Consider the following 19,108-nt stretch of genomic DNA (forward strand, 5'->3'; position numbering starts at 1 on the left):
CTCACAGACCCAGGTCACAGTGCCACAACCAGCATTGAGTGCCAGCCCATCTGTTTTCTCCTTTTTTGTGCAACGTACCGGTAGCTTTTGCTGTGCCCATGCCCTGCTGAGAGATGAATCCCTGCCTCATTTTAGAGTTGCTTGCACTCTGAAATAGGTTTTCATCTGGAATAGCCCTGTATTTAGCTCCATTTACTTTCCTTTGACTTTCCAGTAGGGATGGTCAATGAGATGTAAATAATTCCAACTTAATGCTGGATTGTGTAAATGCATTGAAAAAATTGATCAATCATATCCTACCAAGAATTAACTTGATTGGTCCATTTTCAATCCGCATATAGTTGCATACAGAATTTGCATAATCCTGCATCAAGCTAGATTTGCATCTCATTAACCATCCCTCCTCCAGTCACTGAGCCTTACATTTCCCAATTCCTGCACTATTCTACCATAAGGATAAATCAATGAGATGCAAATATTTCTGAGTTCATGCAGGACTATGTAAATTTGTATGCAAATCTATGCAGCTTGAAAATGGACCAATCAAGTCCCACAAAGGTTTAAATTGGTCATTTTCAAGCTGCATATATTTGCATAAAAATATACATGATCCTGCATGATCTCAGAAATATTTGCATCTCATTGATCATCCCTATTGTACTATAAACCTCTACTAGTGATAGTCAATCAGATGCTAATAATTCCAAGTTGATGCAGGATTATGCCAATTTATACAGCTTTCAAATTGACCCACCCACATTGCTGAGGCCCTGGAGCAGTTTTCTGAGCGCTTTGTGATTTGAAAAGCTCTTGCTAATGTAATGCTATGGGTGTGATCCCACTACAGCGATGTGGTTTTATAAAAATCCCCCATAGCATTGCATTAGCAAGAGCTTTTTCAAATCACTAGTGCTTAGAAAAGGTTGCTGGTGGGTTTGAGCCCTGAACTTGATTTGTATCACACTGCTGAAATAAAGTGGTTGAGGAAACTCACCAGGAAATTCATGCAGAGGAAGAGTTACGGCATGTACTTAGCTGTTAAGAGCAACTTTAGGCATCTTTTCCACAGACAGTTGATAGGCAGTGAAATGCCTCTCAAACTGACAACTGCTTGCTGTTGCTTGGTAACTGCTCACTGCCTCCTGGTAACTGCTTGCTGAGCACACAGTTCAACTGCCCGTGGAAAAGTGCCTTACTCATTCAGATGCATTTGGAACATAAATTATAAAAGTTTCTATTAACAAAGTCAATATGCGGTGTGAGTTATCCAACCTGTGAATAACCTGCATGTTTGAAGCCTATGGCCTACAGTCTAGGATAAGCTCCGAATTGTTTTTGAATAGCTACCTACTCGAAATCACTCGGATTCTAAACATTAATTAGAGCACCTGAGGGGGCAGGTGAGGGAGGGTCAACTTACCCATGCTGCCGTCAGCTTTCATGTACTTCAATTGCGTCCCACGTCGCGTCACATCACTACCACGCTTCCTCCTTCAACCCGGAATGAGGAAATGTAGTAGTGATGCGAACATGGCGTGGGGCGCAATTGAAGCGCATTAAAGTGGACGGCAGCATGGGTAAGTTAACCCTCCCCCTCCCTCAGGTGCTCTAATTAATGTTTAGCATCCAAGTGATTTTTAAGTAGGTAGCTACTCGCAATCAATTCAGAGCTCATCACTGCCTCCAGTCCTACACCGAGTCTCCTGCACAAATTAGGGCCCTTTAAGCACAAGCAGTTGATAGGAAGTGAAAATACGAACTCTCACAACTGCTTACTGAGTGGCGCAGTTCAGCCGCCTGTGGAAAAGGGCTCTTAGTGTAGAAAAGTTCTTTCTTTCATTCTTATGGGGTTTTAACAACATATGCACATGAAGCACATCTGCAGCAATTACAATGACTTGATGGAAGTCCATTTCTGCAAGATTTTACCTAGGGCTCTTTTCCACGGGCAGTTAAACGGTTGCTCAGCAAGCAGTTACCAGGCTGCAGCAGTGAGCAGTTGAGTTTGAGAGGCATTTCACTACCTATCAACTGCCGTGGAAAAGAGGCCTCACACAACATCATCATCCTCCTTGGAACACAACCATGGTCTAAATTAAACAGTATGGGCTGAAACCCACTAGCAGCCTTTTCTAAGTGCTAGTGATTTGAAAAGCTCTTGCTAATACAATGCCATGGGGGATATTTATAAAATCACATTGCTCAAGTGGGGTCAAACCCATAGCATTACATTAGCAAGAGCTTTTCAAAACGCAAGCGGTTAGAATGGCTTAGTAATGCACTGCTTGTGGGTTCCAGGCCTAAAAGGGACAGCATGCTTATAGTTGCCAATTACACATATATCTCTTCTGAGAGGTTATAAACTTTTCTTGATGCAATTACAATTTTTTTTTCATGTAATCTTGATATTTTCGTATAGAATGTTATGTGCATGGATGCAAAAATTAATTTTGACCATATACATTGAGGTTAAAGGTCATGAGGAAAAACATTTTTACATAAATATTGTTTCAATACAAAATTACTTTCTAATTACGATACATGTGTAATTTCACAATAGTTTGAAATTTTGCATTATGGTTTCACATTGTAATTGAAAAATTACTATTATGTGAGTTTATCACTGCTGCTTATGCTGGGATGTGCAGGACCCATTCATTAAAGTAAATCTCCACAAAAGAGTGCATTGCAACATCCATGTCCTATTCCAACCAAAACCACTTATGTACATTATAATATTTAACATTTTATTAATTTGTCATGTTAGTTGTCCTTGTCAAGGGAATCTGAAGTGAGAGGGCTATGGAGGCTGACATATTAATTTCCTCTTAAACAATGCAGATTACCTGGCTGTCCTGCTGATCTTCTGCCTCTAAATACTTTTAGCTATAGACCCTGAACAAGGATGGAGATCACATGTTTCTGACTAGATTGGCTGCAAGCTTGTTCCAGGCCGGTTTTACATATGAGCCTGTGCAACTTTGCCCCAACAGGGTCATATGCATAAGCCCAACATGGTTCGTAACATACTCCCACCCCCTGGTTCGTAACATACTCCCTGCTGTGAGGCAAGTACCTCACTGGGATTCCCATCAGTCTGCGCAGGGCCGCCATCAGAAATTTTGGGGCCCCTCACAAATCATCAGTCCGGCCCCCCCCCCCAAACTGAGAAATGTGCATAGCCATTACATGTTGGCAGAGCTAGTTGGAGGCTTGCTGTCCACAAATTAATCACGAATAACCACAGTGGATACCCGTGATTCAAGTTAGCTCTAATTGCCGCGGCTAGATGCGGCGGGCCCCCAACAAGACAAATTCAGCAATCGTGAAACCCCCAACAAGACAAATTCAGCAATCGTGAGGCTCCCAACAAATCATGAGGCCCTCAACAAGTAAAAATTCAATCATTAGGCCCCCAACAAGACAAATTCAGCAGTCATGAGGCACATAAATAGACAGCATTTCACATAAATAGGCAGAATGCCCCCTTATTATGGTAGACACCTCTCACCTGGATTCTGACAGGGACCCCCAGGTTAGGTAGTGAGTGACATGGAGCCCTTTAGGCAGTGAGTGACAGGGAGCTCTTTTAGGGAGTGAGTGACAGGGAGCCCCTTTAGGTAGTGAGTGACAGGGAGCCCCTTTAGGTAGTGAGTGACAGGGAGCCCCTTTAGGTAGTGAGTGAGTGACAGGGAGCCCCTTTAGGTAGTGAGTGACAGTGAGCCCCTTTAGGTAGTGAGTGAGTGACAGTGAGCCCCTTTAGGGAGTAAGTGCCAGGGAGCCCCTTTAGGTAGTGAGGGAGTGACGGAGGCCCTTTAGGTAGTGAGTGAGTGCCAGGGAGCCCCTTTAGCTAGTGAGTGAGTGACAGGGAGCCCCCCCCCCCCCCCCAGCCACCGCCGCTGCTTCCCCTACCTTGCCAGCAGCCCAGCGTCAGACCTCAAGATCAGCGGCGACCCGACCAGTAAGAGGCAGAGCGGGCGCCAGACGCACCCGCTCTATATGCGGAAGTGATGTCACTTCCGCATATCAGTTCGGGCGCTGGGTCCTAGCGCCCGCACTATTGTCGCCGCCTGATCGAGGTCTGACGCGGCGGCGGCTAGAGGGATGGAGGGAGGGAGCAGAGGCCAGAGGGGTTGAGCGGCGGCCGGGCAGCACCCGCCAGGGCCGCGGCGGGGATGGGGCCCCCCTGCAGGCCCCGGGCCCGTGACGAGAGTCACGGATGTCCCCCCCTGATGGCGGGCCTGAGTCTGCGCATGTGAGCCGTGCCACACTGCCTGTATCGTCTATTGACATACATTACTGCATGATCCGTGCAGTAAATGTGGTTCATGCTGTAATGCGATGCAGCCTTTGTGGGAGCATTTTGGATAATGCTGTCGCGTGTGTTAGAGTCTCCATAGCCTTGCATCTCCCTTGTGACGAGCTGCAGCGGGAAAGAGTACCACGGAGCGACGCAACATGGCCAGTATGCAAGTGCCCTTATATATGTGATTCAGACACTACTGCAGCCAAATAAATCATCAGGACAGGCAACTAATATTATTTAAAAGGAAATATATATATCAGCCTCCATATATCTCTCACTTCAGTTTTCCTTTAGGCTACTTTCCCACCAAGACGTTGCGTTTTAGGGGATGTTATGGTCGCATAACGTGCCCCTAACACAACGCATGGTGGTGTTGAAGTTAGACATCAGATTGAGCTGCGTTATGCAGCTCTCAAAGCAGCCGCTCCAGGTTAGTCATAGGAAGTCTGGATCTTCTTAAGGATTCGGATCATTTGAATCATTTTACTAGGGAAGCAGACTGGGTGAAATGACTAGCAGGACAGGACTTTCCCTGCACTGAACATTCTGTATGTTCCTGTTTCTTCCAGACAGACATCCACTGTGAACCGAATCTTTCATTGTGATGATCCGGATGATTCGACTCACAAAAAAGATCCGGATCAAATGAACGATTTGTTCATGATCCGGTACAGTCCCACCAGGAGTCACCACAGTGCAGTGAATATTAATTAGCCATGTGGCTGGCTGCGGAGGAGGAGGGGAGACCGCCTCCTCCAACATTACTGAGCATGTGCAAGCAGTCTAACGCTGCTTAGCCCAGTATAACGTACAGCATGCAGCACTTTGTTTAAACGTGCTGCGTTACTATGTAACGCAACGTGTGCACGGTGAACAGCACATTGATTTTACAGTGTTGTGTTGTGTTAGGCTGCGTTACTGGCTGCTGTAACGTGGGACTTTAACATCCGACTGTGAAACCAGCCTTAAAGAATGACAAACAACAGGACAGGTTTACACTGAAAGCACATTTAACTGAGGATTTATTTTTTTTTCCGTGCTGCTCTTTCAGTTGCTTTTCATGCTCTTTAGTATGTAGTGGGTCCATAACACACAAGACAAAAATACAATAGTGTGTTGTGAGGGGGAAAAATTAATTGCAGTGCATTCACTGTAAACCAGACCTGTAGTCTGTGACATAGGGTAAAGTTAATTGTTTAATAGAAAAAGGTTTGTATTTTTTTAACAAGTGATTCAAATATTTTGTGTTTCCGGAAAATAATGTCAAAATATTGCAAATACTGTATATAAAGATCTTGTATGGTTAGTCAGAATACTGTACATACAGTAAAATGTCTGGTATTTCAAAAGTGTTCCACAGGAAAAAATAACTACAGCTCATGTGTAGGGGGATTCTGATTGGCTTTTAGCATTTTTTTTTTCTTCTTTCATGCATCAGGCATAAAAGGCACATTCCAATCCTGCAAAACAACATCTTGTGTTTTTATAAATAATGAAAGGCACATTTATGTTTAAAAAACTATACATGATTTAGTACTGTGACCCGTCTGCTGACTAAAATGTCTCAAGTCCTTTAGCAGCATGTGAATACATAAAAAGTCATTTTTTGTGCACCAGCAATTTCCTGTTGAGGCCAATCACAGTGGAGATAAAGTGGTCATAGTCTACGAGATCCTCTGCTATGATGTTAGTGGCATCCCTGGTGTGGCCAGGATGCTGTCTCTGCACCCAGCTGTTAAGGAATGGCAGTTTAGGCAAGGTCAGTTTCTTCATAGACCCAAAGGGGTGTGTTAAGATGTAAAAGGCATTTTCTGTCAAATTTAAACCAGCCACAAAAAATCCATCTGAAATGAAAAAAACAAAATATAGTTGTGAGCAAACTGTGTAGTTAAAGCGTTCCTGAAACAGAATGAAAGTTAAAGCGGAACTGTAAATTCCTTTAAAAAAAAAAAAAAAGTTTTGCTTACGTAAGGCTTCCCCAGGCCCCCAGCAGCCGTTCTGTCCCGCGCCGGTCCTGCACGAGCATTCGTTCTCCCGTGCCAGCTATTTTTGTTACCGCCAACTTGCAAGTTGATGGTAACTGCGCCTGCATGCCTTAGGCTAAGCGAAGCTTTCTCTATGTTCCAGCTCGCAATAGCATCCTGTGCTAATAGCGCAGGAAGCTATAGCGGGCAGGAACGTGAGGAAAGCTTCGCGTAGGGCGGGGCGTGCAGTTGCCATCGACGGCGGTAACAAAATTAGCTGGCGCGGGAGAACGGAGGCTCGTGCAGGACCGGCGTGGAACAGGACGGCACAGTTTTTCATACTTTTTTTTTTTTGCTTTCAGAGCAAAATACTCTATAGTCTGATATGCAAAAAAAATATATATATTGGCTGTGCATTGAAGCAGACACCCCTTTTGAGAATGATCCAATAGAGCTAAATCCTACACACAATGAATTAAAGCTTTTGCCTTTTGATATTTAAAGTGAACCTCCGGACTAAAAATCTACTCAGCAGAACTGAAAACGCTTGGCGTTTAACAGTTTCACAGCATCAGAACTTGTTTTTCTTACCAAAGCATCATTTTTAGCTGCATTTTGAGCTAAGCTCTGCCTCATCAAAGAAAACTGCCCAGGCTTTTTTCCCCTGATGCTATGCAAAGCATGATGGGATTTCCTATGTTGTTATTTACGTTGCCTAGCAACTCGGAGGGGTGATCAGCACACAGGACAGTTGGAACTGTGTCTCATGCTCCCTGTCACCTCCTTTCAACCAAAAAGATGGCTGCCCTCATGAAATCAAACATTTGCCTTTTCTTTTAAAACCAGGGTGGGTAGGAGATTATATTACCTATCTATTTTAATTAACATAACTAATGTAACCTAAAGGGAACCAGAGACGAAGGATAGTGGAAAATGAAAAAAAAGATTTTATACATACCTGGGGCTTCCTCCAGCCCCATAAGCCTAGATCGCTCCCACACCGCCGTCCTCCGCTTCCTCTATCCGCCGGTACCGGTCCCGTCACTTCCGGCGGACGCAGACAATTTTCTGCATGAACAGGGGCTCCCTCCTTACGCATGCGCCTGCGTGATATGAAGGCGCATGCGTAAGGATATGGAGAAAGCCCTGTTCATGCGGAAAATTGGCCGCGTTCGCTGGCAGTGACGCACTGCGCTTGCCTCAACTGGCCGGGATTACAGGACCCGGTACCGGCGGATAGAGGAAGCGGAGGATGGCGGCGTGGCAGCGATCCAGGCTTATGGGGCTGGAGGAAGCCCCAGGTATGTATAAAAAATGTTTTACCATAGTCTCTGGCTCTTTTTAATGACAGTATGTTTGTTTAGGCTGAAGTTCCTCTTTAACATGAAAAGTAGGAAAATGGTTACACAGCTACTTTGACATTATTTGTACATTGCCATTTTAGAACACGTGGTTTGATAATGTTCCTTTAAAGAGACACTGAAGCGAAAAAAAATGATGATATTATGATTTGTATGTGTAGTACAGCTAAGAAAAAAAAAACATTAAGATCAGATACATCAGTGTAATTGTTTCCAGTACAGGAAGAGTTGAGAAACTCCAGTTGTTATCTCTATGCAAACAAGCCATTAATCTCTCCGACTAACTAATGCTGGGAATACACGTTTCGTTTTTGCCTTCGTTTTAGCCTTCGTTTCGATTGTGCCTTTTGTCCTTTTCGTTCCCGAAATAATCGAACGTACGGTTAATATCACCACCCACGGTTTCGTTTTTTTTTCGATTCTGATGGTTTTGTTTTTCCAATGATCGAAGGCTGCAAAGAAACGAAACGAAAATCCCTTTTTACAGGGACGGACTAACATAAACGAACATATAATCGATCTGAACAGCCATCAAGCCTACCAATGGCTCGATTAGATGGATAAAGAGAGATAATATCAAACATGTTCGATCACTAGTCGTTCGTTTTTGGGGTCTATTAATCGAAACTATAATGAGATTATGACTATTTTCACATACGTTTCCAACACTCGATTCGTTTACTGAACGAATCGAAGGCTAAAACGAAGGCAAAAACGAAACGTGTATTCCCAGCATTAGTCTGGAGAGGGCTGTTATCTGACTTTTATTATCTCAACTGTAATTGAACTGTTTACTTTTCCTCTGCTAGAGGAGAGTTCATTACTTCACAGACTGCTCTGAAAGACTCATTTTGAATGCTAAGGGCCCTTTTCCACTTGCAGTCGCTAGCATTCACGCTGAACGCTAGCGATTGCTGAATCGCAATTACCGGCGATTCCCCGACGTTCACGGCCGCGATTTTGCTATGCCACTGCATAGCAAAATCGCGGCAAATATCGCTCTGCCGCGCGTTCGCGTTCCCGTAAAAAGCGAATTGCGGTAGTGGAAATGACCTACCGCGATTCCTATGTTAAAAAGCAAACCGTAGCGATTGTAAAATCGCTAGCGGTTTGCGTTTTTGCGATTCAGCCAGCGCAAACGCGCTGGTGGAAAAGGGCCCTGAGTGTTGTGTAATCTGCACATATATTATAGAGTGATGCAATGTTAGAAAAAACACTATATACCTGAAAATAAAAATGAGAATATTTTCTTTGCTGCTAATCTTCTAGTAATTATTCATAGTACACAACCAATTCATTATATCATATTTTTTTTTTCGCTTCAGTGTCTCTTTAAATGATAGATCCTCAGCTTTCTATCATACCTGGTCGTCCTTTATGCTTTTCTGTGTCCAGGAAACTGATCAGAGAGTCTGCATTTGTCGTGTTTCCCCACCAGTATGGCATTGATGGCCACAGGTATTCATATTTCAGTGCCAAAGGATTGTCGTAAGAAACAATAACCTGGAAACCTTTTTGCCACATGTTCCTCAGTGTAGGCTGTTCCTGAACAATGACAGGAAATACAAGAACTGAGTAAGTGACACATTTACTTGAAGTACTTAATTTGACAATTCTGGCCATGTCACACAGCAATTTTCCTGCTACTATGTATTGCTGTGACAGATCTCTAGAGGCAATGATATTTAGTAAAAACATGCTTTGTGCTCCTAGAATATCCTTCATCAATTCATACTCCTCTTGTGATTAAATGTTCTCATCCTCATAACAAGGGGACACGTATTTCTGAAGAGCTACTCAGCCGAGCTGCTTTACTGGCTGACAACACTGGAGTGACAGGCCGGGTGAAGGCCGGGGTAGATTACAAGGAAGGCCGCAAAGGTCAGGGCCTTGGGCGGATGTAGCCCAAGGGGGCAGCTGGACATGGAAGAGTAAGCTACAAATGGAACAACACATGGAACAGGGGTGCCGCTGCCCAATAAGAGCTGTACATGAAGAGGGGCTGCTGATCATGGACATTACATATAGATGAGAGGGCTGCACATGGAAGGGGATCAACAGGAAAGTTGGCCTAAACCGGCTAACGTATAGATCCCGCCTTGGGTGGAGGATCAGGAAGACTCTGTTGTACCCAGGGCCTTCCCTCTACTACTCAGTCTCAAACCTGAAAGGACTTCTCTCACTTCAGATTTCCTTTACAATTAATGCCCTGCATTTCCTGCAGCAAAAAATAAATAGCACTGCAAAAGTGTTTTGCTTTGAAGCTAAAAGCATTTACTTCCATTTCCCCTGGGCTGTTATCACTTGATTGTGCCTACAGGAAAAGTCAGATGCTTGCTGGAAAAAAAAAATTCAATAGTCTGATGGTGAAGTTTTCTACCAGCATGAAACTGATTCAGCAGATTCCTAATAAGGATTAACGAGCACAGTTATACGAGACACATAACTGCACCTGCTTGTGTCTGTGAAGGTGGCCGCGGCAGTGAAAGTTTACTTACCCGAATATTCAGTCTTTGCCGCTTTCCCTCATCCTCCTGATACTTCCTGTTTTACAGCCGGAACTTCTGCTGTGAAAGAGCACGTATCAGGAGGATGTATAGTATAGGAGTGCAGCAAGGGCCAAACATCCAAGTAAGTTAACTCTCACTGTCACAGCCACCTCTGTGGGTGCAGTTTTGTGTCTTTGTAAAACTGTGCTCACTCACCCTTAAGCCCCATCTACAGGATACGATTCTTTGTGCGATTTGATTACAATTCGATTTACGATCCGATTAAATCCAACATGTCCGATCGGGATGGACATGTCAGATTTAATTGGATCGTAAATAGAATCGTAATCGAATCGCACAAAGAATCGTATCGTGTAGATGGAGCTTAAGTTCCTACAGGCATAATCATGTAACCACAGCCCAGGGAAAATGAAGGGGTTTTTTTTTAACTTGAAGACAAAAAGGGCACTTTGCAGTGCTATATATTTTCTGCTGCAGGAAGTACAAGGAATTCATTTAGATACAGTATTTTTAAGTAAGGGTTCCATTTTTTAAGATCAGCAAACCTACAGTTTCAGTACAACTAATGTAAATAAATACAAAATTGTGTCTCCACAGTGCTGTCAAAAGTGCCATAACACTGCCAGCCAACCCCTCTGGCCAGTGAGCACTAGGGTGCACTATTTTCCTGTTAAAGGCACAAGATAATAGGACTATACAGTGGAAGAATATGGTTTGCATCTGTGTTCTAACCGTGAAATCATAAGAAATATGACTGAAAATGTAATTCAGAAGAGGAGAAAAATCAGTTAGCTATAGTTGCATAACTACATTCATTCTGACCCATAATGCACCAATTTTTACAGCTTTTTATTTCTCCATAAAACACAAAAAAAAAAAAAGAAAGGAAGAAAATCGGCTAAGCCTCTTGCCATTTTCAACTACAGGTCTGTATTGTTTGTATTACTGCCATGTTATCTTTATAACTAAAAGGCAGTTGTAATACGGCGTGGTTTCAGGGCCGCGCACGCAAATTACAACGTCTGCCTATTGCGCTCACGGTGGGTAAAGGAGATAGGAGGGGGCGGGTACGGCGTTCTGCAGCAGGCAGGCCGGAGTCACATGGCAGATTCTTTTTAACCGGTTCAGCCCCACAGTGTCGAAAACCTTATGCATCCAAGCAACATTCACCTCCCATTAATTCGCCAATAACTTTATCACTACTTATCACAATGAATTGATCTATATTTTGTTTTTTCCACCACTAATTAGGCTTTCTTTGGGTGGTACATTTTGCTAAGAATTATTTTTTTCTATATCCATTTTAAAATAAAATGGATATAGAAAAATTTATAAAATAAAATAAAAAAAAAATCATTTATCAGTTTTTGGTCATTATAGTTTGAAATTAATATATGTTACCATATGTTACCGTAATAATAAATAAAACTCATTTTATTTGCCCATTTGTTCCGGTTATTACACAGTTTAAATGATGTCCCTTGCACAATGTATAACGCCGATATTTTATTTAGAAATAAAGGTGCATTTTTTCAATTTGCGTCCATCACTATTTACAAGCTTATAATTTTAAAAAAAAATTATAATAATATACTCTCTTGCCATGCATATTTAAAAAGTTCAGACCCTTAGGTAACTATTTATGTTTGTTTGTTTTTTTAATTGTAATTTTTTTTTATTAAAAAATGTATTTGGGTAATTTTTGGTGTGGGAAGGAAACAGCTAATTTTAAATGTAAAATAATGTAATTGTTTAATAAAAAATGTATGTGGGTGTAGTTTACTATTTGGCCACAAGATGGCCACAGTCAAAAAAGTCCTGGATGTGAATGATCTCGCATCCAGGAACTAGAAAGAGGACGGGAATTTTTTTTTTTTCAGAAAGACAGGAACTATATTCCCATTCACTGATCGGGGGCTAACAGCAGGCAGCGGGAGCGCGCGCGGCGCCGCTGCAGCACCACAGCCTATCTGGACGAACATGCTCGTCCAGATAGGCTGAACTGGTTAAAGTGGACTTCCGCACACTCATGCAAATCCTCATGCGAATCCATTCACAAATATCATGTAGCTATCAATGAGGACGTTAAGGATATGTGTTCCTATTAGGTTTTGATGCGCTAAATGCGTGCATGTTTGTGCTATGCATGTTACAGGGCCAGAGTTAGGACACATACGACACTGGGCTACCTCTACTCGGTGTATGTGACTACGCAAGAGACTTTATTCTTGTAACGAAGCTCCCAACTTTTAACTTAGCTGTAGGGACAGCATTGATTGCTGCATGATTTTTGTGAAAGGATTCGCATGAGGATTTGCATAATTGTGCGGAAGTTCATTTTGCTGTTTTGCTTGCCACACCCCTTCCAGCACCTCCCCATTAAATCTACAAGTGTTTAAATGTCCTAGCTCAAGGTGAGGAGCCTGGATTTTGTGTTTTTTAAATTCTTTCTAAAGTGGACCTGAACTCAGAACTTCCTCTCTGCTCTAAAAGATAAGCAACAGCATAACAACCTTTAACCACTCTGGATGGATATATTTGTCCAAAAATCGCCACTCAAAGGCAATCTGGACGAATATATTTGTCCAGCAGTGTTGCTGCCCTTGTGCATACGTATCCACGTGCAGGCGGCTCATTCCCCGCTGCTATTACAGGGGATTGATTGCTACAGAGGGATGAGTGTTCCCCGAGGTAAACGATTCCCTGCAAATGAATCAAGATGCCTCTAATCAGGAGGTATTGGATTCATGAACCGGAATGTGAAAAAAAAAAAAAAAAAATCTGGAACTCCCTGGTATCTTCCAGGAGAGTGCTTAGTGGCCAAAAAGTTAAACAATACACACTAAATAAAAACTGATTGACTCCCCACCCTGCCCATTAACTAAAAAAATAAAAACACGTTTAAAAAAAAATTACATAAATTGTTACCTTAGGGACTAACCTTTTTAATATGTATGTTGTGGAGGTATATTATATATACCTTATTACCTTTAGCCTATATGGGCTTGTAATTAGTGATGGACGCAAAACTGAAAAAATGCACCTTTATTTCAAAATAAAATATTTGCGCCATACACTGTACTAGGGAAATACTTTGAACGTTGCAATAACCGGGACAAATAAAATGTGTGGATTTTATCCACAGCAGAACATTTTATTTTAAAACTATAATAGCCGAAAACTGAGAAATAATGATTTTTTTCCCTATTTTTCTTATTATTCCTGTTAAAATGCATTTAGAATAAAATAATTCTTTGCAAAATGTATCACCCAAAGAAAGCCTAATTGGTGGCAAAAAAAAACCAAGATATAGATCATATAGGTGTGATAAGTAGAGATAACTTTATTGGCGAATGAATGGAAGGAGCGCTGACAGGGGAAAATTGCCTTCGCCCTGAAGGTGAAAACACCTGCAGGCTGAAGTGGTTAAAGAAAAACATTTCTTTGTTACAGCTGATACAAATCCTACAATAAATCTGCACTGTTTCCAATTCCTGATTCACGGAAGCAGACACATTGTTAACATCCTATGCTTTCAAATGAGCTTATCTGCCATCTCTACCATGGCAGTCATGTGACATGGGAGAGATCAAATTACAACTTGCGATTAGTCACAGATGAGAGGGAATCAGACAGAATAGACACATGGTGCATTTCTCTAGGTTTTCCTTCTATCCTGTGCAAAAGTTTAGGTCCACTTTAAAGAATAGGGGGATTGCTGGTCAAGCCAGAAATGACAGTTAAAACCGCATTGTATATGTGCTTTAAGAGTCGACATCATAATGCAAGACAATTGTGCAGTATTTTGTTTATCCATACATGTTTTGGGCATAGTCTGGATCCAAATATGCCGTGTATGCAGTTTATTAGATGCATGTGGAGCACTGGGGACATGGATTGCAAGTTTTTACAAGATATGATGAGCATCTCCTTTGGGTTCCTCTTCATCCAATCTGAGATTTCATGTAACGTTTCCTAGGTGGGGAACAAGATACAGATATTTCACTGTACAGAATTTAGCTGGACAAGAAACTCAGAAAAGAAGAACTACAGTTAAAACTTTCACTTTGCCTGTGAACAGAGAATAAATAAATGGAGAAGCTCTTTGTCACATTTAGCTCCTATTTAAAGTGGTCTGAAAGTCGGCATTTCTTCTTGGCTCTAAAAGATTCCTTACAGCTTTAAAGCTACTATCCCCCAAAAAATTCTAGCAGAACATCACTGAAATGGTTAAACAAACCACTTTGTCCTGCTATTCAGCTTCAAATCCACATCCAAACTGGAGATAACAGTATATTTTTTTACTTGTTAAACACAAATGTATTAACACTGGAATGTAAACAAACACTATCTGAGAAACTGACTCTGCTTCAGGCACACACAGAGTTCAGAATAGCTCATTAGAAGATTTTATAATAGAAAAAGAAAAAATGAAAAGCCAGCTTTCAGGACAAGATACACTACACTTTGGAAACTTATAATTTGTAGACAGATAATTTTACTTGTGCACAACAGCAAATATGATAATGTATGAGTAAAATAAAGTAGGAAAACACATTTTTATTGAATGTTATGTCAGAGTTTCAGACCACTTTAAGTTACTTTGAAAGAAACGCCCCTTGCCTCTCATCCAAGGTCTCTGAAACCAGGAAATGAGGAAACACTCTCCAGTGGAAACAACAAAATTACAAGAATAAGTGAGACAGAACTTAAGTTGTTTATATCACTCAGATGCCTTCCTGTCCCAGTAATAGGTGGCATTCAAAATGGAAAGTGAGGAGGAGATGTAAGAAATGGGAACCCTCATAATACATTTTGCAAATATAACCCTTCTCGACTACAAAATGGATCAAAAGCATTTGACTGGAGTTCTGCTTAAAAAAGAGAATTAAATAAAACAAAGAACAAAATAAACAATGAAAAATTATGTAACGGCACTAACAGGCCAGTCACTTACCTCTACAGTCATCGATGTATAAAATCCATGTACAAAATACAGGTTTGGAGAAGGCACATCGGGTCTGTGAGCTATGCGAAGATCGAGATATCTAATACCTACATCCAGCTGCTGAGCAACACTTAAGGTCTGTAAAACATACAAAGGAACACAAGTAAATACACGCTGGAATATATTCAAAGACACTTGTTGATCATGGCAGTCCTTCAAAAGCAGCAGCAAGGAGTTTTGATGCTTCTTGCTTGTGCTCTTGTATGCAATTCTTATCATGAACAACCAGTGAGAACTAGGAGTAACACATATGGAGCACCCACATATTTTGTATGAATATCTACTGCTGAAAGTATGAGACTCACTATTATATCCCCTTGTTTTTATTAACCATTTAAATAATGGTATTTTCAAATCCTAAATGCAATTTTAAAAAACACACTTGGTTCCTTAAATGTATAAAGGGTAAATTGGGCAAGTTTGCACATGCTACATTGTTTTCATTTTCCCTGCTGTCCTTGAAAATCTACCAAGATCCTGAACTTTCCTTGCAGGAGAAATCTACATTTATTGCCAGATAAAGCTACTCAATGTCAAAGGTGAGGTTTACTGCTTAACACCTTGTCAGAATGGCAATAGTACAAACAAATGTCCATGCACCCCAGATACAGACATACAGGCATATACTGTAATAATTAAAGCAACATTTTTCAACAAGCAGCTCAAACACAGGAAATTAAAATATAAGTAGCACTTGACAGCAGTAATTTCTTCCTCTGTCATTGCAGTTCAGTTTCTCTTAAAGAGAATCTGTATTGTTGAAATCGCACAAAAGTAAACATACCAGTGTGTTAGGGGACATCTCCTATTCCCCTCTGTCACAATTTCGCCGCTCCCTGCGCATTAAAAGTAGTCAAAAACAGTTTTAAAAAGTTTGTTTATAAACAAACAAAATGGTCACCAAAACAGGAAGTAGGTTGATGTACAGTATGTCCACACATAGAAAATACATCCACACACAAGCAGGCTGTACACAGGCTTCCTTTTGAATCTCAAGAGATCATTTGTGTGCGTCTTTCCCCTGCAGCTCTCATCCACTGAAGAGTGACAGACTGATTGTTTCTTCCTGCAGACAGCTCTGCCAATGTCTGTAATTCCTCAGTATGTGAAAGCCCAGTTAGCTCCTTTCACAGCCAAACAGAGGAGGATTTATCCAGCTTGTAAAAGATAAGAGAGCAGAGAGGCTGCCTAATTGTAAATAACACACACACGGGAGTGTGCATAGAGGGGGCCTGGAGAAGGGCGTGCATAGCAGAACAACACTGAAGAGTTGGCAGCCTTCCAGACACAGGGCGCCAAGTCCGACAGGAGAGAGATAAGCTGATTTATTACAGAGACGGTGATAGTAGAAAGTGCTGCAGTAAGCCAGAGCACATTAGAATAGGTTTAGGAACTTGTAGGATAGTAGAAAAAAGGATGACATTTGTGTTACAGAGCCTCTTTAAGCCTCATACACATGAGGCACAAATGTCTGCAGTTGCAAGCAGACAAGAGACAAAAAAAAAAAAAAAAAAAAAAAAAAAGCAACAGTTCGCCAGGTCCCTCTGTGCGGCAGCTGTACACACGTTGCACAGAAGGACAGAAGCTGTCGCTGAAAGTTTCGTCCCCCTGCCGGAAGCTCCCTTCTGGCTGTGGGTAGCGGTCGCTAGTCCGCACATACACACGCAGTACGCGTGGCGGACTAGCGACAGTTGCAGAGACAAAAGTTGCCCGCGATTGAACTTTTCAATCGCACAGCAACTGCTGTCTCCGGCGACAGTTCGGGGTGCGCGCCTCATACACATGGGGCAACTGTGCCCCGTGTGTTAGAGCCTTAACAGGCACTTAGGTGGCGTTTATTGCTTTCCCCACAGTCATGGATGGTTGTATACAGTGCTGGCTGTTGCTAGGCTATTCGATTTAAAGGGAACCTGAAGTGAGTAAAATTATTTAAAATAAACACATGACATAGCTGCAAATGAATATTACATACTACCCTCACAGTCAGTTCCTCTCAGAAGCTCACCATTTTCTCCTTACAGTGATCCCTTCCAGTTCTGACAATATTTTGTCAGAACTGAAATATACCAGTTGCTGTCAGTTATACATCAGCAGCTGTCAGTTACAACTGAATGTGCAAGGTAATGTCCATGTTTCCCTATGGCTCCAGTGGATGATATTACAGTTTAACAGTGTGCTGACCAGGAAGCTGTTATGGGGTAATGGCCATTTTTAAAATGGAGGATGGAGAACTCCTTTGATCACAGTGGACAAATGGGACCCAGGAGAGGAGAAAGATTGAGCTGTAGACTACACAGGAGGTAAGTATGACATGTGTATGGTTATGTTGACTTTTTATTTTCAGCTCAGGTTCTTTTTAAGCCACATGCCTAAAACCTCCTTCTGCTCCATTCCCTTCTCCCAATATGCACACGTTGCCATTTTACGGATTTCCCTATTTGTGCTCACATCATCTCTGGTCCTCCTAATTCTCACATGTCTGTCATGTGTTGCAGGGGTGGGGAAAAGATGGCAGTGTGAGCAGGAACAGCTGATGAACATGGACCCAAGTAAGGAATGCACCATTTGAAGTCTATATTCTATTTAGTTTGAAATTTTAGGGGATACAATTGGCAAGTTCTCTAACCAGTCCATTTCTTTTCTGGACACAGCTCTTGACCTGTCAATTGCTGAAGTAAAAATAGCGTTTAACATTAATTAGGTTAAAGAAACCAAGTGAAGAAGTCCATAGACCTGCTGACAGCCAAGAAGCTGCCATTTATTGAAGACTGGCATTTCTGAGACACAGTATGGTATGTTTAGGATTTTATTCAATTGCTGCTACATAAATGACTATAGTGGTAGCAGAATAATTTTTTATATGTTTTAAATACTAAAAACAAATATCAAAAAGTTTTGACAGCAAATTAAAGATCACCACTGACTGAGAGATTACATCTAGATTTGGTAATTCAAAAAGATTCATAGCAAAAACAGTTATTTCTAAGCAAGACAACAAGAGTACAGGGAGTGCAGAATTATTAGGCAAGTTGTATTTTTGAGGAATAATTTTATTATTGAACAAACATGTTCTCAATGAACCCAAAAACTCATTAATATCAAAGCTAAATATTTTTGAAAGTAGTTTTTAGTTTTAGCTATTTTAGGGGGATATCTGTGTGTGCAGGTGACTATTACTGTGCATAATTATTAGGCAACTTAACAAAAAAACAAATATATACCCATTTCAATTATTTATTTTTACCAGTGAAACCAATAGAACATCTCAACATTCACAAATATACATTTCTGACATTCAAAAACAAAACAAAAAAAAAATCAGTGACCAATATAGCCACCTTTCTTTGCAAGGACACTCAAAAGCCTGCCATCCATGGATTCTGTCAGTGTTTTGATCTGTTCACCATCAACATTGCGTGCAGCAGCAACCACAGACTCCCAGACACTGTTCAGAGAGGTGTACGGTTTTCCCTCCTTGTAAATCTCACATTTAATGATGGACCACAGGTTCTCAATGGGGTTCAGATCATGTGAACAAGGAGGCCATGTCATTAGTTTTTCTTCTTTTATACCCTTTCTTGCCAGCCACGCTGTGGAGTACTTGGACGCGTGTGATGGAGCATTGTCCTGCATGAAAATCATGTTTTTCTTGAAGGATGCAGACTTCCTTCTGTACCACTGGTTGAAGAAGGTGTCTTCCAGAAACTGGCAGTAGGACTGGGAGTTGAGCTTGACTCCATCCTCAACCCGAAAAGGCCCCACAAGCTCATCTTTGATGATACCAGCCAAAACCAGTACTCCACCTCCACCTTGCTGGCATCCGAGTCGGACTGGAGCTCTCTGCCCTTTACCAATCCAGCCACGGGCCCATGCATCTGGCCCATCAAGACTCACTCTCATTTCATCAGTCCATAAAACCTTAGAAAAATCTTGAGATATTTCTTGGCCCATTCTTGACG

General features: G+C 41.6%; 1 protein-coding gene across 1 annotated transcript in view; it reads right to left on the reverse strand.

Moving 5' to 3' along the window:
• Window positions 1-3,886: 3,886 nt before the first annotated feature.
• PLCXD1 (phosphatidylinositol specific phospholipase C X domain containing 1) overlaps window positions 3,887-19,108 on the reverse strand; it is a 29,254-nt gene continuing 14,032 nt past the window's right edge. Inside the window, exons 4-7 of the mRNA XM_068268115.1 lie at window positions 15,099-15,227; window positions 13,961-14,116; window positions 8,996-9,176; window positions 3,887-6,150 (exon numbers count right to left, since the gene is read on the reverse strand). Of these exons, the coding sequence (XP_068124216.1) occupies window positions 5,906-6,150; window positions 8,996-9,176; window positions 13,961-14,116; window positions 15,099-15,227 (711 nt within the window). The 3' untranslated portion in view covers window positions 3,887-5,905. The remainder of the gene's footprint in view (window positions 6,151-8,995; window positions 9,177-13,960; window positions 14,117-15,098; window positions 15,228-19,108) is intronic.

This window comes from Hyperolius riggenbachi, chromosome 2 (assembly GCF_040937935.1).
Source record: "Hyperolius riggenbachi isolate aHypRig1 chromosome 2, aHypRig1.pri, whole genome shotgun sequence".
NCBI classification, from domain to species: domain Eukaryota; kingdom Metazoa; phylum Chordata; class Amphibia; order Anura; family Hyperoliidae; genus Hyperolius; species Hyperolius riggenbachi.